This window comes from Chlamydomonas reinhardtii, chromosome 2 (assembly GCF_000002595.2).
Source record: "Chlamydomonas reinhardtii strain CC-503 cw92 mt+ chromosome 2, whole genome shotgun sequence".
Lineage (NCBI taxonomy): Eukaryota > Viridiplantae > Chlorophyta > Chlorophyceae > Chlamydomonadales > Chlamydomonadaceae > Chlamydomonas > Chlamydomonas reinhardtii.
Window position 1 is genome coordinate 4856091 of NC_057005.1, and position 20247 is coordinate 4876337.

The 20247-nt window shown below is 64.9% G+C and overlaps 2 protein-coding genes across 2 annotated transcripts; both read right to left on the reverse strand.

The window, feature by feature from the left end:
* On the reverse strand, positions 1-15366 carry CHLRE_02g103250v5 (uncharacterized protein). Its single transcript, XM_043059755.1, has 36 exons — positions 15290-15366; positions 14580-14988; positions 14215-14294; positions 13924-14000; positions 13335-13425; positions 12837-12904; positions 12284-12359; positions 11894-12024; positions 11468-11594; positions 10939-11091; positions 10005-10507; positions 9675-9795; positions 9007-9534; positions 8690-8789; positions 8273-8409; positions 7989-8054; positions 7801-7860; positions 7473-7589; positions 7161-7235; positions 6449-6781; positions 5780-6265; positions 5304-5521; positions 4921-5013; positions 4633-4701; positions 4319-4386; positions 3869-4037; positions 3477-3563; positions 3216-3357; positions 2891-2974; positions 2588-2731; positions 2248-2324; positions 1968-2026; positions 1664-1704; positions 1372-1492; positions 973-1154; positions 1-785 (listed from the first exon to the last, which is right to left on the reverse strand). Exons 1-36 carry the CDS (start codon positions 15344-15346, stop codon positions 516-518), a joined length of 5619 nt encoding a protein of 1872 aa, XP_042927389.1. The 5' UTR covers positions 15347-15366; the 3' UTR covers positions 1-515.
* Positions 15367-15414: 48 nt separating this feature from the next.
* On the reverse strand, positions 15415-20226 carry CHLRE_02g103300v5 (uncharacterized protein). Its single transcript, XM_043059756.1, has 9 exons — positions 19707-20226; positions 19094-19315; positions 18540-18836; positions 18109-18252; positions 17403-17909; positions 16950-17084; positions 16631-16741; positions 16306-16416; positions 15415-16088 (listed from the first exon to the last, which is right to left on the reverse strand). The coding sequence occupies exons 1-9, from the start codon at positions 19923-19925 to the stop codon at positions 15939-15941; spliced, it is 1896 nt and encodes a 631-aa protein (XP_042927390.1). The 5' UTR covers positions 19926-20226; the 3' UTR covers positions 15415-15938.
* Between the last annotated feature and the right edge of the window lie 21 nt (positions 20227-20247).

Sequence of the window (20247 nt, forward strand, 5' to 3'; positions counted from 1 at the left end):
TTGTCCTTGAAAGCAGGCTGAAAAGCCGCTATACATTGCGTGACCCAGGTCAGCTCCATCACAGACACACGTGCATGATAGCATGACCCAGTGCGTCCGCAGTGTTGGGTCTGTCGATGGGTCCAGCACACATCACGCTCGCCTCCTGGGACTCTGCGCTGCATTGCGCATACATGCTCCATCCCCAGCAGTGTGACACACGGGAGTGAAGCCATGTGTCCGCCGTCTGGTCCGGCCCACTCCGCATTCAGTTGCATTGCCTGCCAGCTACCATTTCCGCGGCCACGGTCGGCCAAACTCCTCACCTTCCCATCCACCTTAAGCAGCCACGCACGGCGCTAGGGCAGCTGCCCAGTGCAACACGGCCTCAGCTCCGGCGGACCATTGGCAGCCACAACAATCCCTCACCCACAAGCCACAACCCCAGCATCTTGCAGACCTGGCGCTGCTGACGCCACCACTCACACCACCACTCACGCAGACACTGGCACCAGCGCGCCACCGCGCCAGGCCTTTCAGCTGGTCTCCCTCGCAAGCGCTGCCGGGCCCGCGGCAACCGCCGCCGGCAGCAGCCCCGCATCCGCCACCATGCGTGCGAACATGGACCCGCCCACCACACCTGCCGCCCCGGGCCCTGCCGCCCCGGGCGCCGCCGGCGCGGGCCCCGCCGCCAGCAGCTGCTGCACCGGCCCGAACTCCGCCACGCGGCCTGCGTCCATGAGCAGTACTAGGTCGGCGTCCAGGATGGTGTTGAGCCGGTGCGCGATGGCCAGCACCGTGGCAGACTGCGGAGGGGGAGGGAGGGCGAGGGTGAGAGCGGCTGAGGGCGAGGGCGCAATGATATCGGAAAGCGAAGGAAGGCGCCCCACGCAAGACCTGACAAACCACGGCCCTGCTGGTGCAGGCCGCAATCCCTCGAGGCAGGGGCTGCGGTGGAGCCGCCGCCGGCTTGCAGGCCGCAGCCCTGCCCACCTTGAAGTGCGTGCGGATGGCCCGCTGGATGAGACCGTCCGTCTCCGGGTCCACACTGGCGGTGGCCTCGTCCGCCACCAGCAGCCGCGGCTTGCGCAGCAGCGCCCGCGCCACACACACCAGCTGCCGCTGCCCCACACTGAAGTTGCCCCCGCCCTCCGCCACCGGCGCCGACAAGCCGCCTGCAGGAAGGCAGAGGGACATTCGGGAGTCGTGGGGCGGTTGAAAAGGCAAGCGGACCTTGATGGAAGCTGTTAGAATGGCAGGAGTCCCTGCTGGCTCGTCAGCACACAGCCCGGTCTGTAGCTCCCTCAGTTGGAGTCGTGCGGTGCGAGTGAAGCAAAGCGACACAAGCTGCATGCGTCTGACCGGTATGCGAGCCATGAAAACCGGACCCACCCAGGCTCTTGACGTAATCTTTGAGGGCCACCACGCCCAGCGCCGCCCACAGCTCGGGGTCGGAGTGGGAGTCGAAGGGGTCGATGTTGGAGCGCACCGAGCCGCTGAACAGCACCGGCTCCTGCGGCAGCAGCAGCAGCAGTGGGTGCGGCATGTGTAATGCATTAGGTTTCCGACATGTGGCGTCGGCAGACCGGCATAAAGTAGTGGCGGTTCCGTCGTGTGCGTGCGGCAAACAAGCGGTGGCGCCCAATAAGTGGTGCCGTTCCTTCACCCTGACCGCCGTACACACCTGCGGAATGGCGGACAGGGCCGTGCGCGCTGGGCCCAGCGCTGCGAGCCAGACCAGTGGCAGAGCAGGAGCAGGACACCAGGCAAAACGAGTTAGCGGCAGTCAGCAGGGGCTAGAGCAGGAGTAGGCACGGATGCAAAACGAGTTTAGGTCAGCGGGCGACGTAGAAGCGGCTGTGGCAGAGCCGGCCATGCTGTCAAGGACGCATTTGCAACAGCCCGTTGGCGAGCTCCCTACAGTGATTAAATCACACCCGCTCACAGGGCAACCAGCAAGCAATACCCGGCCACACGCACTGACGCACCCAGCGAGCGGAGGTCAATGCCGTCAAGCAGCATCTGGCCCTGCCGCGGCTCCACCAGCCTGTGTGCAGGTGTGGGTGCGGTTGCGTGAGTATGCGATCACGACCGAATCAATCTTGGGAGGGCGAACTGGGCATGGGCAATGCATGGCAACAGCGGCGAGAAGCCAAGGGCAGGTCTACCGCTGCATGCCAGCGGGCCGCTGACCAGCCCCACTGCCACAAGGGACCCCTTCTCTGGATCGCATGTCCACTCGCCCGCCTATCCCTCCCAACCACCCACCGGAACAGCGCGACAATGAGGGAGCTCTTGCCGGAGCCGGTGCGGCCCACGATGCCCACCTTCTGGCCATCCTCAATCTGTGCACGCCACACACACATATACGGGCATGCAGTCATGTTGGAGTAAAATTATGCAAGGCTGACCTTGGCTGATCACTTGAACGCCTATGGGCCCCTTGTCTCGGTGCCTTCCGGCCCCCACGGCCGGCCCCTGCCGACCCTATCCTGTCCTCTGTCCCCATACCTTTCCCGTATCCCTGACTCCCCGAATCCCCGGATTTCCCTACGTGGATCCAGACAAGGCACGCGCACCCCCCTCCCAACCACCCGCTCACACGCACCCTGAACGACACGCCGCGCAGCACGGGGTCCAGCCCCGGGCGGTACGACATGACCACGTCCTTGAACTCCAGACACCCGCTGGCGGGCCACGCCGGCAGACCGGGCGGCCGGTGCGGCGGCCGGTGGCGCGGGTCGTGCGTCACCTGACGGCGGCAGGCAGGGGTGCAGCGGGCGGTGGGGAATGCAGGGGATCGAGGAGACAGTGGTCTCATAGTCCTTACTGAGAAGGGTACAAACACCGCCCCTCCCCCCACTCCTCACGTCACGTATCTTTAGCTACCGTACGCGACCCACACACGCACCTCCGGCGACTCCTCGGGCGCCAAGGCCGAGTACGCCAGCAGTCGCTCCACCGCATTGTAGCGACTCTCCACCAGCGCCGACACCTGATCATGAGGAGCAGTGAGGAACAGGCCAGCGGCAGCGCTTAAGACGAAACGTGTTACGCCGCTTCCGTTGCCATTCGCATTCCGCCGTCGGCATGCACAGCTGGCCTCCTGCCCCAACCGTGTGCCAGCCGCCAAGCACGGCGCCAGCACCGCCGCCCCCTGCCCCCCGCCCCAACCGCACATGTGCGCCCCCTGGCTCCATCCTCATGCGCCCCCCCCCCAGCACCCCCTCCTGTACCTTGACGGCGTAGTTGAGGAAGGAGGTAAGGTCGATGGCCTCACTCAGCGCCAGCGCCACCAGGGCCGGCGAGGTGCGGCCCGCCAGCGCCACATTGAGGCCGGCGATGGAGAAGACGATGATGGAGCCGATCAAGTCCAAACTGGCGGTAGGGGCATGGGAGGGAAAGGGGATGAGAGGCAGGTAAACACACACCCACAACCACAACCACGAACATCAACACGTACACTCACTGCCCTCCAAGCACGTACGCGCACCCACCGCAGGCTGAGCCACTCGTCAGCCACGCGCGCGTTGTAGTAGGCTGTGGCGTTGGTGTCCACCATGCCCTCATGCCGCGACTTGAACCTGGCGCGCAGAGAGACATGCGCATGCAGGGGTCACGGCGCGCATGGGAATTCGCATGACTTTAAACCACTGCTCGACTGAGCACCACCCGCATGGCAAAACGGGCGCGCGGGGCACAGGGGCCTGCGTCCCCCGAAGCCATCACAACCGCCGCCACCACAACAACCGCCGCGCACGTGCGCCCTGGCCCCCGCCCCTCGTGCCCGTACCACGCCCATACTCCGCCTGGCCCCTGCCCTCCTGCCCCCATGTTCTGGGATTGGAATGAACCGCCCCCGTGCCCCACACTACAGGCCGCACCGCACCTCTCCTGCAGGCGGTAGGCGCGGATGGTGTCCAGCCCAGACATGGTCTCGCTGAAGTTTGCGTACACGGGCGAGCGGCTGACGGCGTCCACGCGCTGCAGCTCGATGGAGGTTCGGCGGAAGTACTTCTGCAGGATGAGGTAGCCGATCATGAGCGGCACCACCACACCTGAGGAGCGAGGCGAGGAGCAGAGGGGGAGGTGGAGGCGAGGTTAGGGAGGTTAGGTAGGGAGGTGAGGGCGAGGTGAGGGAGGTGAGGGAGGTGAGGGAGGTGAGGGAGGTGAGGGAGGTGAGGGAGGAGAGACAGGAGAGGGAGGTGAAGGAGGCGAGACTGGAGAGGGACATCGGTGGATGGAATGGAAGTATGAGTACGCGGCCTTCGAGCAGGTGCACTGAAGGGAGGAACTAGGTGTTCACTCCCTGGAGCATTTGCACCGTACCGCAACGCACCTATGAATGCTGGCTGCAGCACGCAGAGGAAGATGATGGTGGCGATGAGGCGCATCACACAGTTGCCGCTGCGGGGAAGAACAGGTCAACGTGGGGGATACAGGAATGGGTCAGCAGGGCCGGCAACAACACGTACTACCGTACGAGCAGACGCACACATACCCCACTGCAGACCCTGCCCAACAAGTCACAAACACAGCCTACACAGCAAACACAGCATACCCTGGCGTCACCACCCACGCCTGCACCCACGCCTGCACCCACGCCCTAATCCACGCCTATCCCCCGCATCCCCCGCATGCCCCGCCGCTCACAGCTGTTGCTGGTACATGGCCAGGTTGTAGTCCATCTCGTCCACATCGCGACTGAGCCGGTTCAGGATCCTGCGCGGCGTATGCCAAAGTATGAATGACATGGGTGGTAAGAGACTAAGACTCGAGTCGCTGCCAGTGCCGAGGTCAGAGGCGGGCCTCTTCCCCACCCCCACGTAAACAAGCAGTTGCATCTACAAACTAAGCTGGAAACGAAAACGCACACAAGCAATCTGCCACACACAGCCGCTCCACATTCACACGCTCGCGCCCCGCAGCACACGCACGCACCTGCCCACGGGTGTGGCCTCGAAGAACGACAGCGGCGCCGCCAGCAGTGCGGTCAGCGTGCCGGCATGGACCAGCTTACTGGCGCGGTAGGAGCTGCAGACAGACCGACAGGCAGGGGTGGCAGGGTTTAAAACATTGGGAGAACAGGATGCAAGCAGGCAGGCGTGGGGGTAGGTGTGTTGGCAAGGAGGTGTCAACACCGCAATGGGCTATCTGCCGTGTGGCCGCACTTTTCGCTCCTGCCACACCCTCGTTTACTGTAACTGGTGTGCTTTAATTTGGGCTGGTATTCGCAATCCCTCCGCCTCTACCTCCCCTGCCAAACTAGTCACAACCATGAAGGCCCTGCCCCGACTCCACGCCACTCCACGCCCGCCCCTCACCCCAGGTTGTTGGTGGCGGAGCGCAGGAACGTGGCCAGCGCATACGCCGCCCCCAGCAGTAGGTACCCTGTCGTGAAGCGACCCATGCCCGGGTTGCTGGCGCCGCCCCCGGCCGCCGCCGCCGCGCCTGCGGCTGCCGCCTCTGCCTCCTCGCGCTGGCGCTGCTGCATGTCGCGGCTCCAGTGCGCCAGCCAGGCATTGGTGCCCAGCCGCGTGCCCTGCATGTGTGTACGTGTGTGTGTTTGTGTGTGTATGTATATGTGTGTGTGTGTCTCCCAGCCGCCAGCGCGGGGCAGGCCAGAGGGCGATAACATGGTCAGGATGGGCGAATTGGGGCAAGGCATTTTCCAGCATGCTGTGGGGAGGAAAGCAGAACACATGATGGTGAAATCAGACTACTCCCGCGCGCGGCCCCCAGTCCCGGGTCCTCGGCCCCAACCACTGCGCGCCCAGGCCCCCGCGGCCCACCCACCCACCTGCTCCACGCTCCAGAACAGCACCATCGCCACCGCCGCCGCCCAGTGGAACGCGGACAGGTAGGCTCCGTACACCCGCCACTTGACCTGACCCAACTCGCGGTCCTCGACCACCGTGATGCGGCCCTTCTCAGGCGCGGACACCGCAGTGGCGGCGGCCGGCGAGGTGGAGGTTGCAACCGCAGCTGCGGCAGCTGCGCTGCCGGCGCCGGCCACGCCGCTCGCGCTGCTGGCGGTAGCGGCGGCCGAGAGCAGAGGCAGCTTCTCCTCGTGCTTCGCAGCCGGTGCAGCGGCAGCCGTGGTGCCGCCGCCGCCACCACTGCGCCTGAGGCTCGACTCGTCGCGCGCCGAGTCGCCGTCCACGCCATCTCCGCCGCCGCCGTCGCCGCTCATGCGCAGCAGGGAGTCCATCATCTCGTTGCCCTCGTCCAGGTCAGCCATGTGGCTTCCAGTGGCGCCGTAGGGGCTGTGCCGCGCCGCCGCCGCCTGCAGTGGATGCGGTGTGCGCATGTGCAGCCGCATGCGCGGCCCCGGGCCATCAGGATCAGATGTGGTGGTGATGATGGCGGCACACACACACACACACACGTCGCTTCCTTAATATCACACGCCTTGCGTGATTCCTTTCTTGTACTCCCTAGCACACACGCAGGGCGGGCCCGCACCCACCTGGCGGACCACGTCCACGCTGGCTCGCCGCGCCTCCACAGCATCTGTAGCCACACCGTGGCTGGCGCTAGGCAGGCGGATGCCGCCGGGGCTGGCAGGCGGGTGCTGCTCCGTGCCGTGCGCATGCAGCCGGGAGCGGGTGGGCGTGGCGGGCGTGCGTGTGTGCTCATTGCCACGCTCCTGCAGGTTGCCGTCCTTGTCCTGGTCTCCATCGCCCTGCTCCTCCTCCTCCTCCTCCTCCTCCTCCTCCTCCTCCTCCTCCTCCTGGGCGGCCTTGAACTCCTCGAGCATGGATGAGAACAGGGGCTCACCCAGGCACTCACCGTAGGTGCCCTGGGGAGGCAGTGGAAGGCAGTGGGGAAGGGAGGGGATAACTTTGAACCAATCCCGTAAGGAAACAGTCGCGCTGCAAGGAGGAACTGCAGCCGCATATGCGAGCTGTGGTACATCACCAGTGGGGAAGGGAGGGGAGGGGATGAGCGCGTGTGAGGGGGCCGCGCGGCGGGCAAAGCGCGAGAGCCCCCGTAAAGACGGCACGCCTCGATTGCCTGCAATGCCTCACATGCGTACGATGCACAACGCAATCGATCACAACAGGGCAGCCCTACACGCTGACAGCAGGCAAGGCCGGGCCAGCAGCTGCAGCTGGAACTGGAGCTGCACACATTAACACACGCCGGCCGGCCACGACTACGGCCGCCCAAGGGCGCACCTGTATGGCCACCTTGCCGCCGTCCAGTACCAGGATCTGGTCTGCTGACGGCAGGTACTGCACCGCGTTGGTCACCTGCCCAGGCATGTGCGTGAGCGAGTGAGGGAGAGAGTGAGTGAGTGCGCGCGCGTTCAATGGGTGAGAAGACGCAGCGACAAAGGCCCCTTCCTGCACGGGGCAGTTACCAGTTACCCGCCCCTCGTCGGCACTTCACACTTGGGATTGAAGACTCCGTTCTCCATGGACGGCTACGCACCCCCCCTCCCGCCTCTCCCCCCCCCACACACACGCCCGCTTCCCTCTGCCTCTCACCAGCAGCACCGCCGCGCCGCGGTCCACCAGGCGGCGCACCACGTGTTTGAAGATGTGCGCGCCCACGTGTACGTCCACCGCACTCAGCGGGTCGTCCAGCAGGTAGATGTCGGCGTCCTGGTGTGACACAGACAGACAGGCACACACAGACACACGCATTGCAGGTGGCCACATCAGGCGAGCGGGCAGGTGATGCGGGGGGTAGCCGTTCACACAGAGCGGAGTCATCAAATCACAAGTTTGAAGTGCCGACGTCCAGTGGGAAGAGAGTAGGTGATGGCAGGTAGGAGTGTAGGCAGGTAGGCGTCAGCCCTCCATTCACTCCCACCTGGTACATGGCCCGGGCCAGCGCCAGTCGCTGCTTCTGGCCGCCACTGAGGTTCACACCCTGCCAAGAAAAGAGGCAAGTATGCTGACTGTCAGTTGCATCGTCATTCAGCTCGCCCCACATTTACATCGGATTTCCTACTGCGGCTGCGACTCCTGACCGACCACGTCAAACAGCCTGCTCCGCACCTTCTCGCCGATCTCTGTGTCGCGGCCCGAGGGCAGCAGCTCCAGGTCCGGACCCAGAGCGCACGCCTGCGCAAACACAAACACATACATAGCCACATAAGCCGCAGCAGCTCACGAGGAGCATGTGCGCAGATGGGATGGTGCCTTGCTACCCCACGGTCAGCACAGGCCGGTGGCTTCCGTAGCACTCCAGCCAACCTGGCCCACCCACCTGCACCACAAACCCACCTGCACCACCCGCCCACGACCACCTGCACCACCCGCCCGCCCGCCGTCCCACCCACCTGCACCACCTCGCTCCAGCGCGCCTCCTCCAGCGGCGCCCCCAGCGTCACGTTGTCCGCCAGGCTGGCGTTCAGCACCCACGCCGTCTGCGCCACGTACGCCACACGCCCGCCCAGACCCACCACATCGCCCGGGGCTGCAAGGCGCGGCGGCGGCAGAGGCAGCGGCAGCACAGCAGCGGCGGCGGTGGCAGTCACAGGAGCAAAAAACGTTAGGGCCGGGGCAGCTTACACGGTGGCGCGAAAATGGTTTCATGGATTTGGAGCGACGGGCAACCCTGATGCTGTGGGTACTGAGACATGCGAGGTATTTCTTTCTTCCACTCCACAGCGCATCCCAAGGTCGCACGCGCTTGCCCTCGCAAGCAAGCCACATGTTTCTGCGCGCGTGTGTGTATGTCCGCCAAGCCCGCTCACCGCTTAGGTTGGGCTCCATCTCTCCCAGAGCCGCCGCCAGCAGGCTGCTCTTGCCGCTGCCCACCCGCCCCACCACACACACCAGCTCGCCGGGGCGCACCTGCGAGGCCACCGCAGCAGCGCCGCACGACACGCCACATGACCACAGCCAAGGCATTGAGAGGCACAGAGGCAGAGGTATGCACACAGGCACCGGATGGCACGCGGAGCTTCCATCCCTTCTTCCCTTGTAAACGCTTTCCCTCCACTGGCACGCACAGGCACCGGACGGCACGCACAAGCAGCAGAGCGGCACACGCCACGAGGCTCCTGCTCACCCGCAGCTCGACGGCGTCGAGCTCGAAGGGGCCCGCGGCCGGCCCATCCGCCTCCTCCTCCTCCAACCCCTGGTGGGGATGGTGGCGGTCCGCATGCACCGCCACCGCTGCCGCCGACTGGCCCGGCCGCGGCAGGGTCAACGCGACGCTGCCGCTGTCCGACGACGCCGAGTCAAACGTGATCGTCACCGTTGTGGGCGTTGCGGTTGAGCCGCCTACAGCCTTTCCGTTGGCGCCGCCGCCGTCAACCGCCGCCAGCAGCCCCAGCTTTTCCTCGTCCCGGCTGCCGCGCTTGCCGTGCGCAGCCGCATCCGCGCTGGCGCCGTTGGCGTAACAGCCGTAAGCGCCTCCATAACCGTTTCCGTGACCTCCGCCGCCGCCACGTGGCGTGTCCATGGGGCTGCCGCCGCCGTACGGTGCGGTGCCCTCGGGTGCGTCCAGGTCGCGGCGGCGTGTGATGGCCCGCTGCAGCCGCACACCCAAGGCCGTGGCGCCCGCCGCCAGGGACTCGCCCGCCGCGTCCACCACCTGAAAGGAGCATGCAGGTGCATGCTTGTGCATGTGCGTCGGAGATTCGGAGCTCATGCCCCCGGCAAATGTGAGGCCCCTTGCCTCCATCTTTGAACGCCCGATCCTGCAGCCATCCCCCGCCCCGGCTCCCCACCCACCTCCATGAACGGCTTGTGGCTCCTCATGCGCCGCAGCCCGCCCTTCGAGCCGCCGCCGCCGCCGCCCTGTGCGCCTCCTCCCGCGTCCTTGTTGTCGGGCGGGTGAAGCACCGCGGCCCACCTGCACGCCCGCCAACACAACGCGTACGTGACAAAGTGTGGACGTGATCATGACTCTCCCTTCGCATGCACGCAGGCCACCCCTGCCATGCCGACCGCACTTGATGGCGCTCGCCCCTCCGCCTCACCCCGCACACCGCTCACTCCCATCCGCCGCCCCTTCACCACATGCCCGTGTGGAGAGTAAAACTCCCCCTGCCACACACACACCTGAAGCCGCGCGCCCGCACGGTGAGCCCCGGCTCCACTCCCACCAGCCCCCCAGCCGACGCAAGGTAGCCGTTGCGGCTACTGCGGGGCGTGCCGCTACACGAGCCGCTACTGCCGCCGCCGCCGGCCCTCAGACAGTCGTGATGGCGGTGATGGGGCTGTAGCTGCGACAGTTGCAACTGCGGCTGTTGCGCGGGGTGCGGCGCAGACTGCGTCGCCAGCCGCACTTGCAGGTGGTCCGTTCGGCTAAGCGGGCTGGGGCCGTGCGCGCCGTAGGCTGTAGCAGCACCAGCGGCGGTAGAACCACCAGCGGCGGTGGCAGACGCGGCAGTAGCACCGCCTTGCAAGGTGCTACACGAGGCGGAGTGGCTGGCCGCCTCGGCTGTGGTGAGCGCGGGGGAGGAGGCGGAGGCGGCCACGTGACCGCCGCTGCCACTGCCGCCGGCGCGGGGCGGTGGCGCGGGGGTGGTGCCGGTGGGCTGCAGGATGCGGATGACGTAATCCTGGTGGGGAGGCAGGGGGAGGCAGGGGGAGGCAGGGTTGAGGCAGGGGGAGGTACGGGTGGGCAGGGGGAGGGCAGCAGCGTCAGGCGCGTGCCGCACAGCGAGGGCACAGCTAGCGCAGACGTGCGACACGGCCTGTTTGAGCTATCCGAGGGCGGCTATCCCGACACGCATTACGGCCACATGCTTTTTGGCCGGGGCTGCTGCAGCTCTGCCGCTAGCTGACACTCGCCTAGCCTCACACAGCACACATAACACCACTCGCACTCTGCTTCCCTTCCCACATTTCTCCCTTAGCACCGCGCCTCCACACATGCACACACACACATACACACACACACACACAAACGTACACAGACACACACACACACGCACACACGCACACACACACACACACACACACACTCGCTCAGCCCCGCCCCCACGCGCACCTGCTGCTCCTCCGCGGCCATGAAGGCGGTGATGCGGCGCGCGCTGATGACGGCGGCGCCCAGCTCCACCAGCCCCGTGGACAGCGTGAGCAGCGGGAAGCGCATGATCTGGAACAGCACCAGGCTGGAGAAGGCGCGGCCGGGGGTCAGGCTCTGGGGGTGGGAGTGGGGGTGGGGGTGGGAGGTGGGGATTACATTCATGATTAGTTAAGGAAGTGGTAGACGGTAGACCATCTTGCGGAACATGAAGCGGGGAAGGGAAACGAGGGAGGGAGAGTGGGAGGGTGGGCAGGCGGAGGAGGGAGAGGGGGAGGAGGAGGCAGAAGACTGATACGTTGGTGTGTCCTAAGAGGCGGATGGCCCACTCCCGGTCCACTCGCGTCTCTGCCGTCTCTACCGGCTTTCCCCCTCCCAACCAACCGCGCCCCCTTGATCCTACCCCCCTGTCCGTCCGCCTTTCCGCCTTCCCCCCGCTCCCAAACCGTTCGCATGAATGTGACTCCCCACCACCACCACCCTGCTGCCGCACCTCGGGGTTTGTAAGCGCCACGGCCAGCAGGCTCAGCACGCCCGCCAGCTGCGGCAGCACGTACAGCAGCGTCTGCATGGCCACCTTGCTGGGGATCATGTTGCGCAGGGCCCGCAGCTCCTCGGACCTGGCATCACAGCGACAGGATGGGTGGGAGAGGGAGGCGGGAGGGAGGTATGTAAAGGGGGCGGGTGAGGCGGCGGCACGAGGTGGTGGACGGCAACATTGGCGCCGGCGCGGGCTACCGGTGCAGTGCAGCAATCGGGTTCCCGGGCATGCCCCGTCCCCGGCCATCCACGCAACCCAGGCCCCGGATACCGCCGCCTGCCTCCCACGCAGCCCCAGCCGCCCTGTTCACCACGGCCGTATCCACCACCAGCCCGCCCGCCCGCCCGCCAGCCAGCAACCAGCCAGCCAGCCCCGCACCTGCACTTGTTGATCTCCGCCTCCTGCGGCTGCTCCCAGTGGTACATCTTGATGACGCGCACCCCCGCCAGGAACTGCCCCACCAGCTTCATGCGCCCGTCGGCCGCCAGCAGCATCTCGTTGCGGTGGCGCTGCGGCGCGTGCAGTGCGGGGCGGCGCGTCGGGAGTGCAGCGAGGACAGGGTTAGGTTAGGGCAGGTGCAAAGTGCCTGACGCTGCGACAGTGGTGCGGATGGAGAGCATGACAGCGACGTGGCAGCTGGCCTGAGGCGCCGTCAACGCAAGCCGCTTGCCGGCCCACCCGTTTGTATGGGGGTGGCAACTACCGTACCCTCTGACGGCCCACAACCCGACAACCCGCCACAACACGGCCACCCGGTGTGTACGGTACCTGTGTGGCCCGTACGGCGATGTTGGACACGGGTGTGCTCAGCAGCAGCACACACAGCCCCACCACCGTGGCCCAACTGCAAGCGCGAGGGAGGGGAGGTAGCTAATTATGTGGAGAACAGAGTGATTATATATCACGTGTTCAAAGTGCCGCCGTCCAGTGGGAACAGCGGGTACCATATGAACAGGAGGTTGTTCGTTCCGATCCCCAGTTAATCAAGACCCAGCACCAGCCCACAGAGCGTGAGAGGGCTTCAGGTGAGACGGGGCAGATCAGGTAGCTGCATGGTGCGGACGCGGGTGTGGTCCCTCCCAAAAGCACAGGGATACGGTAATTGTGAGGTCACATACCTCTTGCCGTCACCAGCACTCCCAGCATGCAGCGCGCCTGCTCCCGTGCACCCCTCTAGCCCAGCACCGCTCCTCACTGGCAAGCTCACCCACACCGCCCACACGGCCCACACCACCCACACCGCCCGCCGCGCCCACACACCGCCCACACACCGCCCGCGGCGCCCACACACCGCCCACACACCGCCCACACACCGCCTCACCCCAGCCTGAACCACAGCATGATGAGGCTCACCACCACCGCCAGGGGGGCGGCGGAGATGAACGTCAGCTGCGAGGGGGGGAAGCACAGGCGGAAAGGGAGGAGAGCGGCAGGAACTCAGGGGCAGGCGCGTGTATCAGGTTGCATCCGCACGACACATACGGTACGCGCACGCACACTCTTGCCAGCATCGCTGCTAGTACCATGCATGTTAACGCCATCCCGCCCAAGCGCCCGCTGCCTCGCACTGCCACTGGCAGCAGGCGCCTGCGCTCGGGGTCCTGTAGGCCACTCGGGTGCGCCGTGGGGCCTGCTGCCTCGCCTGTGCACCTTTTCGCCAGAGCACAGCGCCCCGCCATACTCTTCCCTCCTGTGCACACACGACATCCTAGCCCACGCCCAACGCCCCCACACCTCTCTCCCTCTTCCCCCGCCTACCCCTTAAGGCACGCCCTTACGTGTTTGGTCCTTGTCACCCCCACGCCTTTCAAATACCGACCTGCGGATACAGGAAGTCGCATATCTTGGCCACGTCAGCAGACATCAGGTTCACCACACGCCCTGAAGGCATGGACGCCCGCGCTCCGGCGCTGTGTGCATTAAGAAAGCACAAGGGAGGCATGTGTGAGTTAGGAGAGAAGGGGGTTGCCGGCAACGCCAAGATGCTGTTCTGTTGGGTCATGGGCTTGGGTGCACCAGCCAAACGAGCTGGTCCCGATACACCCCCCCCCCGTCGCCACGTCCGACACCAGCCGCCCACACCAGCCGCCCACACCAGCCGCCCACACCAGCCGCCCACCCCAGCCGCCCACACCAGCCGCCCACACCAGCCGCCCACACCAGCCGCCCACACCAGCCGCCCACACCAGCCGCCCACCCCAGCCGCCCACACCAGCCGCCCACCCCAGCCGCCCACACCAGCCGCCCACCCCAGCCGCCCACACCAGCCGCCCACCCCAGCCGCCCACACCAGCCGCCCACCCCAGCCGCCCACACCAGCCGCCCACACCAGCCGCCCACACCAGCCGCCCACACCAGCCGCCCACACCAGCCGCCCACACCAGCCGCCCCGGCGCTCGGGCTCACACCTGAGGCGCAGGCACTTGCGGTACACGGCCGCCGTCAGCTGACTGCGCAGGCCAATCTGGATCCGGATCATGGTCAGCTGCGTGCGAGGACACGGGCAAGGGCGGGGTCGAGGCAGAGTGGGGCATGTGAGGAGGCCAGGCGCAGCGCATGGCTCACACGTCACGTTGGGTGACTCTTTTTGTTGTGTGCATTCTTGGCACCGGCACTGCATATTGGCCTGCACCACGCACACCATGAGTATCACAAGTTCACAACCGCCTGCCCCGCCCCCAGCCAAACGCCCCGCCCACCTGAGACTGCGCCTTGCATAATGAGCCCACCAGCGGCGAAATGAACAGCCCCACAGGTAGCAGCCAGATACGCGGGTCGCCTGCGGGTGGGGGGGGGCGGCGGGGGCGGCTCAGCGCAGGAGGCCAGTGCGCTGCGCCGGGCACAGCGCGCACCGTGGCACACCTAACGCCGCCCGGCTCGGACCTCCCATCGTCAACCATCGACCCAATTTCCTCTGCGCGTCTGTCCCAAAACGGCGGCCTGCTTGCTTTGAGGTTGCAGCTCAGGCATCCCCATCGCCTCCGCGCTGCCACGCCTGACCCCGTCTCCGCCATCGCAATCGCCTCCGCCACCTCCCCCTCCCCTGACACTGCCACACACTCACTGCCGCCGTGCGCCACCAGCTGGTTAGTGAGCTGCTCCAGCAGCAGCGGCTGGAAGAACACACAGGACTGGTAGGCATAGATGAGCGTGAGCGCCCGCCGCAGTGCCACGCCGTGCAGCCGCCATATGAGGCGGAGCAGCGCCTTGGTGTTATGCAGGTGCTGCTCGGGAGACACCACGTGCGGCGCTGTCGTGGAGGTGGCCGCAGGGGCGGCATCGCTGCTGTTGGAGCTGTAGGTGTACTTCAGGTGTGTGGATTTGGTGGTGGTGGTGGTGGTGGGTTCGGGCTCGGGGCCCGGGGGCTCCGGCAATGCGGAGAGCCCGCGGAGGAAGTGGTGGTAGGCGGAGGAGCAGGTGAGGAAGTGGGGCAGCGGCAGGAGGTCCCCGGCCTCCAGAGGTTTCTTCCAGCCCTACGACGCAGGAAGGAGGCCGAGTGCAGCGACATGGGTGAATGAGTGTGGATGTTTCCAGCGCGCCAAGCGGCGGGGGACGACGACCGCCCAAAGCCGTGAAAGCTGTGGTCGTCGGAGTGCCGCACAGCTGGGACAGACCCCAACGCGTGCCCATGCATACAACGTCTCATTTAGGCAACCCTTATGCTGGATGGGACTTGCAATAGCAAGACGTGGCGTTTGTTGGAGCCAGCATCTCCCTTTCCATAGTTGCATTGCTGTTCTTGGCAGTAACACGGCATCACAGCTCCCGAATCACCTTTTTGAGCAATGGGCTAAACCATGAAATTGTAAGGAAAGCAGTCCAGCTCGTCATTCTCGTTCTCGCCGCAGCCACAGGTCCCGCGCAGCTGGGCACAAAGAATACTATAAGATGTTGCTACCCATAGATCACTATTACATCAAAATCGATTTGTATGGCGGACCCGCACTCGTCGTCGAGTTTGCTGTCGTTTGGTGATTTGGGCGGCACAAACGATATGCTGTCTGTCACATGAAATAAGTAGATATGCAGTAGTATCTTACTTTTACTTACAAAGCTTCACGAGCTCGGGTGATTGGACAACCATCGTGGCACACGTAAGTCTGGTGACCGGGAGCCAATTCCAGGCAGTTCCCGGGCGCAACGCTCGAGCCATAGTGATTCGCCCTTGTGCAGAAAAGTAAACCTTCTTACATGTTCGTGAGTAAAATGCCTGCGCCCCTGATCCGCTGAACACCTAGACACGTGTTAGCCCTCGTCCGTCGGCCGACAATCATTCGTACACGCATTTCGTGCGGCAGAGCTCAACGAACTTGATTTTAAGCGGCGCTGCCATCCTGCTGAGCGCCGAGCAACCGAGATTATTCTCGCTCAACCTGCTGCACCAGCACCGCATGCTGGTACGTCCAGGGGCGCTGCCTGCAGCCTAGGCGTTGGTGTAGGCGTACTGGGAGGCATCCTTGGGGTATAGCACGCGGCCCGCAAAGCGCACATACTCCACGTAGGGGCCGTAGGCGGCGTCCGCGCCGGCGGGGCGCTGCATGGTGATGAGCACCCCGCCCACCGCCTTGGCCGCCTGTGTACCGTACACATCACACGAATCGGATAGTGGGTTATCGACGATGCTTCAAGGAAGCGAATGCACACGATGCCCATTGGGGTACAAGTTATTCTGCGCGATAGCGTGCATGTCAGGCCGGAGAGGATGGTGGATCCACTCAAGTAGCGAGCTGGTAGATGTCTACTACGATAATAAGACCGTCCCTGCCTCCCTGCGTGACACACTCGCTCACCAGCTTCTTCCCGAGCTTGGCCTGTGTGCCGGCGGCCGGCACGGGCAGGCCGATGCCGCTGTCCTTGGCGCCCACCTTGACAGACAGAACCGACTGGCACTTGGTAGAGTCCTGAGTGCGGCGGGGAGGGGGAGGGGGATTTGGCGATTAGCGCGTGCGACATGTGTGCTTGTAGGGCTGGACAGCAGAGGGAGCGCGACGGCCACAAGCAGCACTGGGGTACGCATGTATGAAACAGCAATACGGTATGTGCCCCCAACCCCGCCCCGCCCCGGAGGCCGCAGCGGTGTGCCTGCCGTACACACGCATACACACACGCACGCACCTGGGTCGTGTCGTACACAACTGCGCCAAGCGCCTTGCCCGTCACCTGGCCGGTGGAGGGGGCACCCATCCACTTGAGCAGCTGGACCTTGACCACGCCCACATTCTTGATCTGCAACAGCCGCACGCAGGACACACGTGTGCTTCATTGCATGGGATTGAAAGGCAGGAGGGGACAACTGCGGGAAGCAAGGAAGCCGCCTGTGCGTGGGGACGCCTGGAAGTACGCGGGGGCGGGCGTACTTGCATGAACAAGACGGCAGCATGCATGTACGCGCAAAGGCAAACCTGCGACCACGCCCACACCTACTATACGGTACCTGCTTGATGTTGATCGCGGACAGCTGCATGGGCTCCTTGAAGAAGATGGGCAGGGTCAGCTGGTCGCTGGTCACCTTCCAGGCAGCATCGCACGCAGCGCACGCCGCCGGGCAAGCGGCCTTGGCAGGGTCGACCTGCGGTAGGTGGCGTGCGGCGGCGGCAGGGGTTAGAGGGGTAGTGGCAGGTAGGTGGCGGGCGGCGGCGGCAGGCAGCAGGCGGTGAGGAAAGGGGCGAGGCGCGCAGGAAGGCCTCCAGCCACTCTCGTGGCGGTTTGCATGCATGCTGACACGCACCCTGACAGACACACACACACACACACACACACACACACACACACACACAAAAACACTCACACAGACTCACACACACTGCGTCTACTGTGTATCTTGTGCTTTTCAACGCACTCTCACACGCACACACAGCACCCGCCGCCCATGCACGCACGCACGCACCAGGTAGAGGGGCGATCCCGGCGAGAGCAGGGAGGTGTAGTCGGAGTCATCGCGCCACACCACGGCTCGCTTGGTGCCCACGGTGCCCTGGCCGGTGGCGTTGCGGAGGGCCAGGAAGGTGACCTTCTTGCCGCCAGCGGGGGCAGGCTTGGGCGAGGGAGAGGGTGAGGGAGAGGGGGAAGGCGAGGGAGAAGGGGACGGAGAAGGCGAGGGCGAGGGGGAAGGCGAGGGAGAGGGCGAGGGCGAGGGGGAAGGGGAGGGAGAGGGCGAGGGCGAGGGGGAAGGGGAGGGCGAGGGAGAGGGCGAGGGCGAGGGAGAAGGGGACGGAGAGGGCGAGGGAGAGGGGGAAGGCGAGGGAGAGGGAGTGGGAGAGGGGGAAGGGGAGGGCGATGGTGAGGGAGAAGGGGAGGGCGAGGGTGAGGGAGAGGGAGAGGGCGATGCGGCAGTCTGCTGCTGCTGGGTTATGATGCTGATCAGCACCTGCACCGTGTACCCACACGACGCCGCCTGCAGGTGAGGCAAAGAATGGAGGGAGGTGCAGACGGCGGTAGAGTCAGCACGCAGCAGGCCACTAGTAGGGACGCAAGAAGTGGCGCCCTATCTACCTGCAGCAAAGGAAAAGGCCTCGCCATTCATGCGCTTCCCAAGCATCTACCGTATCCCTGATCCTCCATGTTGCTTGCTGCATCCCAGGACTCGGCCCCACCTGGAGTGACCGGCGGCCACCTGTGCCCGCGCCCGCGCCCGTGGCGGTGGTCGTAGTGGCAGCAGTCATGGGCACATTCACCACTGCGCCGTTGGCAAAGGTGAAGACCAGGCCGCGGACAATGACGGCGTCGGGGCGGACAGCCTGAATAAGTGGTCACAGCGCAGGTCGGTCAGGAAAGCGGGTGTGGTATGTAAGCCAGGCATGCGGGAGCGAAGGTTCGGAAGTAACGTAATGTTGGGAATCACGCGGTACGGCACGTATGTGTAATGGCAGATAGAAGGCGGGCTGCGCCAACGTTGCTGGTTAAGCGAAAAGCCGCGTAGTAAGATCAACACGATCCGTCTTGCACCCAGGTATCCGTACGTTGCAGTCCGCTAGCTAGCTGGCTCATCACGACATCACTAGATAGACAGCAGCAACCAACGCACCGCTGCATCCGCAACCGCCATCTGAATGGTCTGGCGCAGCTCCTGGACGTACGTGGCGTTGGCCTTCCACGCGGAGGGGTCGGCAATGGAGCAACCGTTGTCGTCCAGCAGCGTGATGCTGTAGTCATCAGTGATGCTGGCCGCCGCACCGCTGCCGCCAGCAGTGCTGCTGGGGGAGGGGGAGGGGGAGGGGGAGGGGGACGGGGACGGGGACGGGGACGGGGACGGGGACGGGGAAGGCGTGCCCACTGCGGAGACCAGGCCAATCACAACCTGGGTCATGTACGTGCATGACGACTGAAGATGGAGTGGAGGCGAGGGGCACCGGCAGCAAGGGGAAGGGGCGGGGAGGGCACGGTAGCGGCGTCATCAGTTAGGTATGGGTGTACTGGGCGCGCGCGTGCACACACACACACACACACACACGCACGCACGCACGCACGCACGCACGCACGCACGCACGCACGCACACACACACACACACAGACACACACAGAGTGCTCCAGGTATTGACTTGCCGAACGCACGCACACGCACGCACGCACTGCACGTACCTGCTGCAGCGACCGCTGCCGGCGGCGATGGGGCCCCACGGCCGCATCAAGCGCGCGCGCCAGTGCGGCCTGTGTCGCCACCCGGCCTGATGCATCCAGCGCCATGCGCCGCCCGCTGCTGGCGCCGGCGGTCAGGTCGCTGTCCATGGAGATTATCAGTGTGGTGCCGTTGTCGTACACGATGACGATGCCGTGAATGATGATGTCCTGGGGCGTGGATCCCTGCATGCGCGTTTCGGCACGAATCAGCAGCAGGTAGGGAGCGGGGGCACCGGGCAGCATGTCGTGCATGCTGAGCAGTAACGCACTAACGCGGTGGCATGCATGCACGCAGCCCCGACAGCCGACAGGGGGCTGAACTCGTGTATGTGTGGCAACTGATTTGGGTTTGATGGATGTGCCGCCTGCTACTCATGCATGCAGGCACAATCAACCTCTCGTAAACAGTTTCAAGATTTTGTCGCATTCATGCCCTATCTACACACGCGCACACGGCCTGAAACCAGTGGGCGTGGCAGGGCCTGCTCGCTTGAACGGAGAAGCACACGTACCGTATCTATCCTGCATACCCCACCTGCTGTACAGACCGTACCAGCCAGCCCCTACTACTGACCGTCAGGTAGTTGGCGTAGCTCTTGCGCAAGTCCTCGCGGACGCCAGCAACGTACGTGGTGTTGTCCTTCCACGTGGCCGGTTCCAGCGGAAAGCAGGTCGAGTAGGTTACAATGAAATCATCCGTCGCCATCTGCTGCGACTGACGCCTGGTGTGACTGATCTCTGCAGCATGAGCGTCATCATGCTCGGCCTCAGAGCTGGAGTCCATAACGCTCATCTCCGCAACTTCACCAGCCCGAAGAGTGTGCGATGTTTTAGTTTGCTGCGACCCGAGCGCGCTCTGCTGTCGCTGGTGCAGCGAAGCGCGGACCGACTGGGTGGCGCATCCGCTCAGCAGCAAAACGGCGGCGCACAGATAAACAAGCAGCCGCTGCTTGGAAAACATCATAGCTAATAGATTAATGTTGTGTTGCGCGACGCCACGCAGTTTTTTTCCAGGTGCACAGGAAGAAGGCTTTGCAGGGAAACAGCGAGCTCAAAGTACAGCTCCACAGAACCACCGAAAGCAGCTATGTTAACGATTTTAGGCACCATTGAGT

Excerpts from the sequence above, each read along its gene's own strand:
- CHLRE_02g103300v5 (XM_043059756.1), bottom strand. The coding sequence starts at position 19,925 with ATGAGCGTTATGGACTCCAGCTCTGAGGCCGAGCATGATGACGCTCAT. Across the intron at positions 19,316-19,706 it reads GCTACGCCAACTACCTGACG|GGATCCACGCCCCAGGACAT; the intron begins GTCAGTAGTAGG and ends ACGCGCATGCAG. Across the intron at positions 16,089-16,305 it reads CCAAGCTCGGGAAGAAGCTG|GCGGCCAAGGCGGTGGGCGG; the intron begins GTGAGCGAGTGT and ends TACGGTACACAG.
- CHLRE_02g103250v5 (XM_043059755.1), bottom strand. The coding sequence starts at position 15,346 with ATGACGAGCTGGACTGCTTTCCTTACAATTTCATGGTTTAGCCCATTG. Across the intron at positions 14,001-14,214 it reads TATGCAAGGCGCAGTCTCAG|CTGACCATGATCCGGATCCA; the intron begins GTGGGCGGGGCG and ends CCTCGCACGCAG. Across the intron at positions 12,025-12,283 it reads TCGCCGTACGGGCCACACAG|CGCCACCGCAACGAGATGCT; the intron begins GTACCGTACACA and ends CACGCGCCGCAG.